The 14,307-nt window shown below is 31.4% G+C and overlaps 1 protein-coding gene across 1 annotated transcript; it reads right to left on the minus strand.

Annotated features, from left to right (window-relative positions):
• Positions 1 to 9,212: 9,212 nt before the first annotated feature.
• On the minus strand, positions 9,213 to 13,771 carry LOC126693747 (putative disease resistance protein RGA3). The gene is made up of 3 exons (XM_050389869.1): positions 10,996 to 13,771; positions 10,718 to 10,887; positions 9,213 to 10,571 (listed from the first exon to the last, which is right to left on the minus strand). Exons 1-3 carry the CDS (start codon positions 13,540 to 13,542, stop codon positions 10,490 to 10,492), a joined length of 2,799 nt encoding a protein of 932 aa, XP_050245826.1. The 5' UTR covers positions 13,543 to 13,771; the 3' UTR covers positions 9,213 to 10,489.
• Between the last annotated feature and the right edge of the window lie 536 nt (positions 13,772 to 14,307).

The raw sequence follows: 14,307 nt of genomic DNA on the forward strand, positions 1-14,307 counted from the left end.
GTATCAATATATATGTAATCCCGTAAAAAAAAAAAAAAAAAAAAAAAAAAAAACCCTTTAAGCAAGCACGGGGATTTTGATTGTAGAGAAAGAGGATCTTTTTTCTTTCCGTGAGTGCGTGCATTTTGGTTGTACCAAATTAAGCGAACATTTTCAAGACTGATGGGCACGCTTGTCATCTCATCTATCCCAAAAACCAGGATTAAGATTACCACAACTTGTTTTTGCGGCGTTTTTTGGCAATATTTTTCTCTGCGTTGATTGGATGAGATTTCTGAAGATTGCTTGGTGAAACTTCTCTAAGCTAAGGTCATGATCTCTTTTTTGATTATTTTAGAAGAATAAGGGCGTGACACTCGGAGTAAGCAAAATGTAAAATTTGGAGGTACGTTGTGTTTATAAAAAGCTGCAAAAGTAAGATTACAACTTATGATAAGTTAAATTAAATGTTATAGTTTATAGTATGTAAGTGCATATTTCTCGTGCCACGCAGCAATCATTAAGGACGATATATTTTAAGGGCAAAATTTAGCTCCAAGTTCTATTAAATCAAATTGAAGTTTAGAAGTGAGGGAAGAAATTAAACTTGGCTTAAAGTGTGTTTTCTTTTAACCATTGAAGCTAGGTAATTGTTCCCTTAAAATTTTTTATTTTTTATTTCATTGGGAACATACATTTTCTAAGTTCTGATTGCTTAATTTGCAAATTGCAACCATTGGAACAATAATTTTTCTAGATCCAATCAAATAAATGACATTATAGCAGAATGGTTAAAATACAATCAGTTGGGTAAGCAATTTGCTAGAGCCATAGTTTGGAGTAGATGGAATATTCGAATTGATAACTTAGGATTAACTTGTACCGAGGCTATTATTATAAGCGGTTCTAGAGCCACTGGTCCCAAGGGATCTTATTGGAAAGGGCCAGGGGTCTCTACTAGCATCATTAATTTTAGATGCCATTTGGAGCCATCGAACCAACGTGATACACAACGATGGCAAGGTGAATCTAATAACCACATTGGTTAAATTAGAACAAAATTTTTATGAGCATGTTATTGTCATGGACACAAGAATTTTTTTGAGCATGTAGTTGCTGCTGTAAAAATTGAGAAGGCAACCATTGCGTAGTAGCTAGAGATGATAGAGGAGATATACTAAAGGCATGGGCTAGAATTCTCGATATACTTTTGATCCCATTGGGATACATAGTGTGTTTGCCAGTTTATTGACTTAAATGTGAAATAAAAAGTGACTTTAACAAATAATTGGACTTATTTCAAATAAGTGAATTATATCTCTAGTATGTGACCAACTGACCATATGTTCTTTCAAACGTTTAATGCAATTGTCTAAATAATCAAAGCACAAAAGAAAAATGATCCCACCAAATTTAAGTCCTATCAAATATAGTACATAAATGTCACTTTGATCTTATTAGATTCGTTCTTCGATCAATTGTATGTGACACTTTCAAATTAAAAGATTGTGAAATAGTTTCCTACGCCTCACATTGATCTTTCATTCAATATATATATATATATATATATATATATATATAGAGGGTTGGATTTAAGTTACACCTGATGTAACTCTAAGAAATGTTATATTACCCAATAACTTGTTATTGAATTAATATTTTGAAAATCCAACCATTGAATTACATGCTCTACATGTTCTTAACATGCATGCCAATTTTTATATCAATCGGATGCTATTTACCATTTGATCTATAAACTCATTTTTTATGCATTATTTTAAACTATAAAAATTTGAATTTTAACAATTGATTGATGACATGACTATTAATCTTTGATTACCTCGAAATTTTGCAAGTATGAAGAATATACGAAGATAATGTAATTTAACAGTGGATTTGTCAATATTCACATCCAATTAAAAAATATTGAATGATGTAACATTATTTAAAATTACACTAAGTGTAACTTGAACCCAAGTCATATATATATAGAGAGAGAAATTTACTAACGTGTACCTTTAGAGCATATATTAGCAATCCATTTTAGGAAACTTTTTATTGAAAAATGAAAAAGTAATTCATTGAGGAAATAATCAAAGATGGCTGCCCCCCATTTTAGAGTATATCGATGACTTTGAGGAAATAATCAAGCTAGCCCCCCATGCAACTTGGGCATTTGGTCCCCCAAGTGGACAATGTGATAATATATCACTAAGAAAGTGGCTCGACTAGTTGCCCAAACCAGAGAGAGCATTTGGTTAGTAAGAAAAATAATTGGGTGTATAGGCCTAAAATCTTCCAGGATATGAGGAAAGTGTCACTCATATAGTGCATATCATTCGCTATTGTCACACAGACAAGTCACAAGTCTTTTTCCTAGCTACATGGTGAATATTCGCCTCTGAAATCTATATGCTGAGTGCAATAAGTTTGAAGATTCGGAATTAGTCAGGAAAGTGTGATAAGTATTTAGTACAACTGAAGGGAAAAATAATTGAAATCCTAAAAAGAAAAAGAAAATAAAAAGAAGAAAAAAGAAAGAATGAAGAAGCACATGTTACTAGAAGCATATCTTGCTATTTTAGAATTGTTGTCAATTTTAAGATAATATAAGAAGTGTTCAAAGTATACACAAACATATACATTCATACAAATACAACAGTCCATATGTTTAGGTATTAACTTATTGATGAATTATTTGACTTTCTTGGCTACACTTAAAAAAACATTTCCTTGATGTAGAAGCTTACAATTAATAATTCGACTTTGAAAGTACAAGCATTTGTGTCATACTGCTAAGAGATAACTACTACTAGAATCTCTCTCTCTCTCTCCGACGAAATTAGCAGCATATGATAATACAGAACAATCTAGTGTATATATATACATACCCAGAACATATAACAACAAGAGTTGGTGAGTTTGATCAATACGATCACATTGCACATGCATGCAGATCAAAGACATATGAAACGACAATCATGGTTGCACTAATATCAGCTAAAATTATGGTTGAGTAGCTAAAATCACTATTTCTTAGCGATTTAAATTTTTGAGATAATCAATAATTTATCATGATACTAGAACAAAGTTTAATCCCTGTTTCCTCTCTAATTATGATTTAAAATGTTAAAAATTCCACATTTTTAGTTCACTTTTTAAGGGGGGTAATTTATCAATATTAATCTGGATAGATATTACGCTCCAGTGTGAACTAATATTTAACTTTTAAGACCAACTAGATCAACACAAAGAATGCAAATATTTTAATGTGCTTCAATGTGAACGGATATTAACTATTAGGACCTACTAGATTAACACAGAGAACGCAAACATTTCAGTGAATTAGAGGAAAAAAAATATAACAAGATATAGTTTCACATAATTGTACATGACTGTGTCCTTTCTTCTCCATTTTATTTTTTCCGATTTTGAAGGATTGAAGCTATATATATATATATATATATATATATATATAAACATGTAAGTTTAATTCTATGCATTTGTCCTTTTCATGAATGGCATCAAGCCAGATAGCAGGGAGTACTTTTGACAGCATTTTTCAGTTTTGGTTTTAAATTATTTAACATTGTAAGATGGTATTAGACCACTCATTAATTATTATCATCATGACTCATGAACTTGATTGTAGTCACATGACCACTAGTAACAATAGCAACCAAAGGTCTAGTAGATATATAGCACTAGAGAATAATAAATCAGATGAGAGTATGAGACACGAAATTAAAGAAACCGTGGGTTAATTAGGACCCCACCTAACACGCAAGACAAAAATGCCCTAAAAACAAGCTTACGATATGTCCTCTCTATATTTTCCTTGGTCTTCACCTTATTGGTTATAAGCACAATTCATGGCCTGCAGGAAACGCAAATTCTGGCTAGAGGAGCGGTTGTGCCCCCTTTTCCTTCAACAATATGATAAAATTTCTTTGCTTGATTCCTTAGAGAAAAATAAAATAAAAAGGTTTATGATGTATGATTTTGTTTATCACTTTTATTTATTTCCTGTTTTTATTGGGTGATTAGCCAATCTATTGAACAAATTTCAGATATAAATGGATTTGATAATACAATATAGACAAAGTTTAGTTACAAAATTTGTTGTAGCTTAAGGTTACAATCTTACTCAATATCATTAACATTATTACATATTTTGAAAATCTAATCGTTAGATTGCATGTTCTTTACGCTCTTAATACATATCAAATTTTGTGCCAATCTGATATTATTTACTATATAATTTATAAAATTATATTTAATGCATAATTTTAAATTACAAAAACTTGCAATTTAAACAATTTATTGATGACATGGTTATTGATTTTTAATTTTCTAGAAATTTTGCAAGTGTAGAAGATATAAAAATAAAATGTAATCTAGTGGTGGAGATGTCAAAATTTACTTCTAATAAAAAGATATGAACAAAATTTAGCTACAAAATTGGTTGTAGCTTTACTTAATATTATTAACATTACTACATATTTAGAAAATCTAATTGTTGAATTGCATGCTTTTTATGCTCTTAATTCACATATCAAATTTTAATTACGTCAATTAGATATTATTTACGATAAGATTTATAAGATTATATTTTATGAATAATTTAACTTGTAATTTAAATAATTTATTGATGACATAGTTATTGATTTTTATTTTTTTTGAAATTCTGCAAGTATGGAGAATATAAGAAGAAAATGTAATATAATGATGGATTTGTCAAAATTCACCTCTAATAAAAAAAAATATTGAATAAGATTTTAACCTTAGGTTATAACCAATTTTGTAACTAAACTATGTTTAAAAGATATTAAGTAAAGTTGTAGTTTTAAGTTACAACTATTTTTGTAACTAAACTTTATCCATACAATACTGAGAGTTGCAGACTTGAAGTTAACTTAATTGATAACGTGTTTTAAGGTTTGAATAAGAGTTTTGGAAATAAATGTGCATACACTAAAAGAAATATATTGATATTTTGATTTAATAATAAAACGTTATTATCATAAAGCATATGCAATGGATGAAGATTAGATTACCATGCAAACTGCCTCAGTCCTCACTGTACCAAGAGGACCATGTGATAGTCAAATCTAGTACCGCAGGCATGGCTGCACCTGCACTAACACTAATAGTCAAGAAGGCATTTTTCTTGACTTTCGAAGTATCAAAGTCAGTTTTCCCCGAGAAACAAGGCCACAAGTTTGCCGTCCCACAATTATTGGTAATAAAATTACGTTCTTATTATTATTATTTTAGTAAACATTATTACGTACCTCAAAAATGGGAATAGTCAGGAAATTATAAGATATACTTAGGTTGCAATGAAATTTGAGGATTTGGAATAAAGGAGATTTTGACTTTGTCCGCAAAGTAGTTGAATGGATTTTTAATTTTTATTACAAATGAAGTTTGAAACTACAAAAATTAAAAATAGTTTGCCAAATACCCTGTAATTTTTTATACGTGCTTTAACTGATTTTTGATGAACTTAAGAAGTTATGATAAAATTCCCAATTTCTTCCTTGACTTTCTTAAGGCTATAATTATATAGTAACAAAATTGGGAGTTGGGAATGGTTGGGAATAACCAATTAGTTAAGTAAACAAATTCTAAAATTCTTCAAGTTATCTCTATTTTTTTTTTAAAGATAAAATAAGATTGAACTTATGATGTCTACTCCATATAATAATTATTTTATTTTTTGTGTAGGTGGGATTTGAACTCAAATTCTTTATTTGGTACAACAAACTTTACTAATTGAGCTAAATTAAACCCTATAGTTTAAATTATTTTTTAAAAAAAATGGGTGATTGTAAATTAATGGAACACTGTACAATGAAAAAATAAATTATATGTTTGAATAATTAGTACTAATTAATAAACATATTTAGCATTCAATTATTAGAAAGAATAACTAAAAAAATTAAACAAGGAATAATTTGTACCGTAATGTACCAACTCTCGTTCATTTGATGTTTTCATTGATCTGGTTAAATTTCATGACAATTAGAATCATAAGGAATAATTTTCTTATATATATATATATATATATATAAAATAAAAAAAAAATAAAAAAAAACCATAAAGATGCATGCATTTAACTTGCCTGCCTAGACAGTGCATCCTTGTTGGCAATGGCACTGCACAAACGGAAAGTGAAAACTAACATGGTCTTCTTTTTCACCAAGAATAATGACAATAAGATGTTGTATATGTATAAGTTCAAAAAAAAAAAAAAAAAAAACTAAACGAGTGACAAAGAAAGCATAAGAGCACATGGAAAAGGAAATCTTGGTCACGGTTAGAGTAGCATATATTATTATTAATCCAAGAAAGATATGCGGTGCAATGCTGTGTGGCTTGTGAAGAAAAAAAATGCAAGACTGCAAGGAAAAGAAAGAAAATGAGTTCGATAAGATATTTGAAGAGAATATACATTGTCGGCCCAAAGACAGTTGATTGATATTTCTTCAATCTCTATAGTCTATACAGCTAATTAACCTAATGCATAAACATATGATTTTTTAAAGCTTTATACACCTGTCCTGGTCAATAGCCTCCGAAAAAAAGAACTTGTGTTAGAATCTCATACAATCATCTAGAATAATAATTGTTAAATGATTAAATTAACATAGTAAGTTTTTGTGATAATTGGTAATTTATACTATGTTTCATTTTCTGTTGTTTGCTTCCTTCCAATTACTTTGAGAATGGAGAATGCTTCCAATCTATGCCCTAGGTTTGGTTTACACATGCAAAGTAGGTATCATCTCCTAATCCAATCCTGAAGAGTCATGACCCAATTTAACAAGTCCAGTTCTACATGACATTGCATGGTGTAAGTGTCTAGATAATTGGGAAAATTGTGAAAATTAATACTGCTTAAACAAGTTTCAGATTGCCAAAGATGTTTAACTACTTCTACTTGTTATAATAAGATTTCCTTCCCAGCTCAAAAGACCAGTAATTAATACAATATTGTGTTAATATTATAGAATATATATATATATATATATATATATATAAGGTCCATATTATTAGACACAATCTAATGAATAAATTGTTACAATTGACTTTAATGGAACAATAAAGCAACGGCACAATAAAAGGCTACAAGCTTTACTCTTGCGAATGAATAATGCTAGAGATATAAACTATTTTACAAATTTTTTTACAAATTACTAATGTGATAAGTGGTTATTGGTAAATGAAAAAGTGATATAAATAGTTGGACTAGATAAAAACTAATAAGAGGTTGGTCACATCAACATTTTATAAAAATGTTGTAAAATAATTTGTGGATATAAAATTACTCTTGCTAATGAATAATGCTAGAGATACAAATTATTTTATAAAAAAAATTTACAAACTACTAAGGTTGTAAGTAATTATTGGTAAATGAAAAAGTGATATAAATGGTTGGTTTAGATGAAAACCAATAATAGGTTGATCACATCAACATTGTAAAATAATTTGTGACTATAACATTACTCTTGCTAATGAATGATGTTAGAGATACAAACTATTTTACAAAAAAATTTACAAACTGCTAATGTAGTAAGTGATTATTGATAAATGAAAAAAATAATATAAATGGTGGGTTTAGATGAAAACCAATAAGAGGTTAACCACATCAACATTTTGTAAAAATGTAATGCTAAATATACAAACTATTTTACAAAAAAAAAAAAAAAAAAAAAAAAAATTACAAACTGCTAAAGTGGTAAGTGATTATTGGTAAATGAAACAATGGTATAAATGATGGGCCTAGATGAAAAATAATAAAAGGTTCGCCACATTAACATTTTGTAAAAATGTTGTAAAATAATTTGTGGTTATTGCATTACTTTTGCAAATGAATAATGCTAGAGATATAAACTATAATACAAAAAAATTTTACAAACTGCTAATGTAGTAAGTGATTATTAGTAAATGAAAAAGTGATATAAATAATAGGTTTAAATGAAAACCAATAAGAAATTGGTTATATCAACATATTGTAAAAATATTGTAAAATAATACAAAATATTGTAAAATAATTTGTGGTTATAATATTACTCTTTGCTAATTGAAATTGATTCAAATGTTTGCTCACAAACAATAACTAGAATTCTTCTCAAAAAAAAAACTAGAACTGCCCACCTCTTTTCCCAGAGGCTAGATATCTAAGCGTAAATGCCTAATGGGCAAAAGGGACTCTAATGAAAATCTAAATGTTGTCATTCAAACACAATCTAATAAATTTTCTTGTAGTAAGGAAAAAAAAGGGGAGAAATGGTCGAAGAAAGAAATGAACAGACCAATACACAAGAGGTTGTGGTTCCTGTGAAAGAAAATTTGCTTTTAAATTCTAACTTTATCAGTTATATTTTTACTAATTATAGTTAAACTTTGGTATAAAGAAGTTTATAGAAATTTAGAATATTCAGTTATTAATATAAATAATATGGGAAAAGTGTTATTTTTTTCAAAATAATTCAAAGGAAACTAAGTGTTTTTTCCTTTCAAGTTTAGGATGAAGTTTCATTTTTCAAAATCTCAAGAAATATGAGTGTAATTAGTAATTACCCATTTATTTTATTTTATTTCATTTTTTTAATTCCAACCAGACTCAACTTAATCCATGTAATACATAAATATATTCAAAACCATATGCATCCTGTTCCCTACTCGCTTTAGGCCATTATCAACCAAGCAATAAATTCACTTAAAAAAATAGACATTCTTCAAAAACCATTAGATAGTTAACTCGCTTAAAAGTTTAAGGTTTAAACCCTAAACCTCCCAGTCTTCCACTATCATTTTCCAGTAATCGTAACCTGAACAATGTGATAGATATTCCCCCAAGCTAATAAGCCCTCAACTGTTATTGTGTGAATTGCTTCTTCAGCAGCATTGTCTTGAACACTAAAGCCCAACCCGATTACACATAGAGCCCAAAAATACAAATAATTGAACATGAGTTACAATCAAATTACAGGGAATAAAGTCAACAAAAACTATATATATATATATATATATATAAATAGCAATACAGATCAAAACAACAAAGTCACCACCCAAAAAAAAAAAAAAAAAAAAAAAAGGCAGCGTACCCAGGTCTACCAATGATCAGGACAGACCCAAAAACATACAGCAGAGCAGCTGCACAACGAAACAGCCAGACACACTAGTCACTAACAAAAAGAACTCAACACAAAGCAAACAGCACAAAGACAATGTAAATCAGCTTTATCAACTAGAAACAACCCAAATCATCTAAGCAACCACCAAAGCACCAAACCAGCAATACAAACTGCTCAAAAGCTCTGAATTAATCCAATGGGTTATATTCAGCTTTAACCCCAAGGAATAATAGCTGCATCCCAAACCAGCTTGTCCCAATCAACCTCAGCACTCCTATATCTAATACCCTCCCAGGCAGTTTTGCAAGCCATTGGTAGGAGGAGTCCAAACCAGCGTTTCTTCCCCATAAAGCTGTACTAACTGACAAACTTGATGCAGATGCTTTTGGTCCAGGGATCTAGGAGATCTCCATTGCCATTGCCCATTTGCAAGAACGCTAGACACCTTAGCAGATGGATAACTACTTGCTGCAAAAATTGATTGTAATTGATTGTAACTGAGTTGCAATATAGGTTAGATATCATCAACCCCTTGGAACAACAGTTTCTTAGAAAAAAATAATAATATTGAAACAACTTATTATTATTTTTACAAAACTAAAGGAAATGAAGTTTTTTTTTTCTTTCAGGTTTGGGATGAAGTGTCATTCTTCCAAACCTTAAGGGAGGAATGTGATTAGTAGTTATCTATTTATTTTATTTTATTTCATTTTTGAATAATGCTAGAGATATAAATTATATTACAAAAAAAATTACAAATTGCTAATGTGGTGAGTGATTATTGGTAAATGAAAAAGTGATATTAATGATAGGTCTAGATGAAAACCAATAAGAGGTTGTGCCTGTAGCATTACTCTTAATTTTTTAAATTCCAACCAGACTCAACTTAATCCATGGAATATATATATATATATATATATATACACATGACAAAACTCAGGTACAATACCTTAGATGTTACTTCTTAGATTCCTCGTCTTAAGATTCAGTCATATGACTACTTAATCAAAAAATGAACTTCTATTCCATGAAAAAAAATTCACAGGACAAAATTTTAAAAGAAGAACCTAAGGAACAACATCTAAGTGTGTGTATATGTTCCCTACTCATTTAGGCCTTTATCAAACAAGCAATAAATTCACTTAAAAAAAAAAAAAAAAGAAGTCTTCAAAAACCATACGATAGTTAGCTCACTTAAAAGTTTAAGATTTAAAACCAAAACCTCCCAAGTCTTCCATTATCATTTTCCAGTTATAGTAAGTTGAACAATGTGATAATTATTCCCCAAGCTATTAAGAGCATCAGCATTAGTACTGCCATAGTGCTTTGTTGAACTTTTAACTACCAACACCACAAAAATAGAGCTACATTGGTGGTGTTAAGCCCTCATCTGTTATTGTGTGAATTGCTTCGTCAGTAGCATTGTCTTGAACACTACAGCCCAACCTGATTACACATAAAGCCCACAATTACAAATAATTGAACATGAGTTACAATCAAATTTTGACATAAAGTTAACAAAATTACAAAATATTACAACTTAACGTGTGTCTAGATATATATATATATATATATATATATATAAAACTTACTGCTGCTCTTGTTTAATATAATCTAGTGCTGCTCGTTGTACCATTAAAGCTACTCTTATTTTTTCTTCTAGTCGTCGGCGTTTTTCTTCTAGTCGTCGTCGTAGTTCTTCTTCTCGCCAGCAATACTTCCAAAACTTGTTGTGCCAATCATAGGAATATCTTATCTTAATCTGTATGATAAACATAGATGAGAATAAATTTAGGAAAAATCTGTGCGCACAAAAGAAAATTAAATATGTAAAACCTTATTGTGTTCATTTTAGTTTTCGTGCCAGTACCTGGTTTTCCAAACGATCACCACCAAGACAAACCTCTGGTACATGAGCAATCTTTGACCGATCTTCTTTGCAGTTTCTAATCAAATCAGGACACACTGTGATATTCAATTGTCTTAGTGCAGTGAGACCTTGCATCCCCTCAGGGAGAGATAACAACTTACAGCAATTGTCAATCCCAAGTTGCTGAAGTGATTTCAGACATGGCAGCCACTCCGGCAAAGTGGTGAAATTTTCACAATCTCCAATCACTAGCATCTGTAAAGTGTTTTCAGATCGTCTGAGCCACTGGGGCAAAACCTCCAACTTAGGTAAGCCTCTAATCATTAATTTCTTAAGGCTCAACATGAGATTTGGACTTCCTTCTCCCTCCATCAAATTAAGCTTTTCACAATTCACAATGATTAGGATCTCTAGGGCAGTTAGGTCTTTGACATTGAAGGACAAAGAGGTCAAACTTGGACAGTTTGCAATAGTCAATGTTCGAAGATTGATGAGGTTGAGGTGCCTGTCCCCTTCAAACAGACATTTGAGATTCTCAAATCTAGCAATAAGCAAAACTCTTAGAGAATTCAAGCAACCTATTGCCTTCTCCAACAAGCATTCTTGATTATTTGTAACCACCAAAAACCTAAGGCTAATCATGTTCCTTATACCTTTGGGCAACCGTTCAAGATTTTTGCAATCAAGTATTAAAGTTTGTAAATTGTGTAGCTTGCAAATGGAATTAGGAAGTCGCTTGATTATGCAATTACCTGATAGGTCAAAAAGTCTCAAATGTTTCAAAGAACCGATAGAACTTGACAACTCCTCAAAATATGAACCTTTTAAACTAAGCACCCGTAAGTACTTATATCTCGAGATGCATGCTTCAACTAAGGGCACGGGTTGTTCAGTTTGGAAAAAAATTGTCTGAACTTTGCTAAACTTCTTTGATTGTGCTGTAACTTCTTGGTCATTGGCAATGTTTGAAAATGACAAACAAGAAACTTCTGTAATAAAAGTGGACTCCTTGGTCACTTCTGAACACTCACCTTTGGCAATTGAGAGTGCAAGATCATGGTAAAGATCATGCATTTTAAAGGTATAACAAAAGATTTCTTCTTGAGCATCTTGAAAGAAAGATCTTGACAACAACTCCTTGATATACGAGTCACCAACATCTTCCAACTGTTGATTTTCACCGGCTGACGATTGAAGAATTCCATGTGCCATCCAAATTTGAATCAATTCAACACTTTTGAATTCATAATCCTTTGGAAAAAGAGAGCAATAGACAAAGCATTGTTTCAAGTGAAATGGTAATTGATTATAACTGAGCTGCAATATAGGTAAGATGTCTTCAGCCCCTTGTTTTAAACACCACATATCATTATTTTTCACTCGTTTCCACTCACCTTCATCAACTTTTGAATAAAGCATGTTGGCTAAGGTACTCACAGCCAATGGAACTCCTTTACATTTTTCAACAATTTCTTCTCCAATTTTTAAGAGGTTTGGATTTTTTTTTCCTTCTTGTTCCTTGAATGCCAATTCCTCAAACAAGGACAAACAATCCTTTGGGGATAGAACATTTAAAATGTGTACATCACCTGTGCCCATAATAGTGGCAACCCTGTCATTTCGCGTTGTTACTATGATTTTACTGCCCCTGCAACCACCGGTTAACAAGTTTTTCAATTCAGTCCATTTATTACGATCTTCATTCCAAACATCATCTAAGACAAGAAGAAATTTCTTATCTTTTAAAAATCCCCTTAATTTTTCTTGCAATTGATCAAGACTCAAACTCCCATATTTCGTACCAATTTCATATTTAAGAATTTCTGTTATTAATCTTTTAAGATCAAAATTCTCAGACACACATACCCACATCATCAATTGAAAATGGCTAAAAACCCGGTTATCGTTGTATGCTAACTTGGCAAGCGTGGTTTTCCCCAAACCACCCATCCCAACTATAGGAATTACACCGACATTTCTGCCAGCATTTTGCTGCATCAAAAGACGTATGATCTTTTCTTTGTCATCATCTCTACCGACGATATTCTCATCAGGAGAAACATAGGAGTGGGTCTCCCTCCCCTCGTGCATACTTATCTTCTTATCTTCTTCAAGTCCTTGAGCAAGATTGAAAGTGTTCTTAACAGCATCAATATCATCTAAACTCTTCCTAATACCCTTGATTTTATGTGCCATAGCAAAACGGACTGCAAGTGGATTAGAACTTGAAAAGAAATGACTCACCTTTTCGCTAGTGCTCCCGTATGTCTCCATCACTTTCTTCTGCAGAACCCGGTACTGAAATTCATCTAGCACATTCTCGGCATCAATAAGGACATCTTTGAGCTTCCCTAGCCAAATCTTCAGTCTCTCGTCACTTGCTTGCTTCTGCCCAGCATCTTTCATTACGGCTTTAATGGCTGACAGAGTGAGCTCAAGCTTTTTCAGATCACTTCGGACTCCCCATGCCGAGCTAATCTCTTGGAGAGCACGGGATCCAAGCTGCTCCCGGACCTTTCCTACGATGCTGTAGCCAATTTCAGCCATTTTCTCGAGGTGGTGGAATCTGGAATGGAAAGGACGTTGACGGTGGTTATGGCGCTGAGAGGAAAGGAGAACGTTAAAGTAGAAAAACGAGAGATTTTTATGGTTACGGGAGTGGGTGGAGGTTCTCAAGACTCGTGCAAGACTGAATTAAGGGCCGTGGCTTTGTAAAACAATGCTGTATGTTGCCACTTGGTGAAATAGAAATAGAAATTTGAAATTGCAATTCTTCTCTCCACTTTTCAACCACAATATTCAACAATGGCTACTGCACACCTAACCTTCGCGGAAAATAATTAAAGGTAATGGAAAGTGGTCGTTGCAGACCAATCATTCACTGAAATCTACTAGTCATTGTTGTGGGTGGGCGTTGACTCCACCGACTACTAGTTACTAAATAATTTTTTTTCTTTCTTTTTTTTTTATTGTACTAACTATTACATAATTACTCTGCTGTATACACCACAATTTAATTCCTAACCTTATAAATTTAGAGTATAGTTTATACATAAATTATTTTATACAATTATACACACCTTTAATTTCGTATGGGGTGTGCAAGGAGAAATTATTAAGTCCAGTGGTCCTCCTGGACATTTTAACCAATAAAACACTGTTATTTATGCAAATGTAACATCACCTAGTGGTTTTTATTTTCAATTTTTGTACTGATTAGGAATTTGACTTACACATTTGCATAAATGCCATTATTTTATTGATTGGGATGACCATTTCAGTAGTTCTCCTGATGAATCTAATAATTTCTTG

This window comes from Quercus robur, chromosome 7, assembly GCF_932294415.1.
Source record: "Quercus robur chromosome 7, dhQueRobu3.1, whole genome shotgun sequence".
Lineage (NCBI taxonomy): Eukaryota > Viridiplantae > Streptophyta > Magnoliopsida > Fagales > Fagaceae > Quercus > Quercus robur.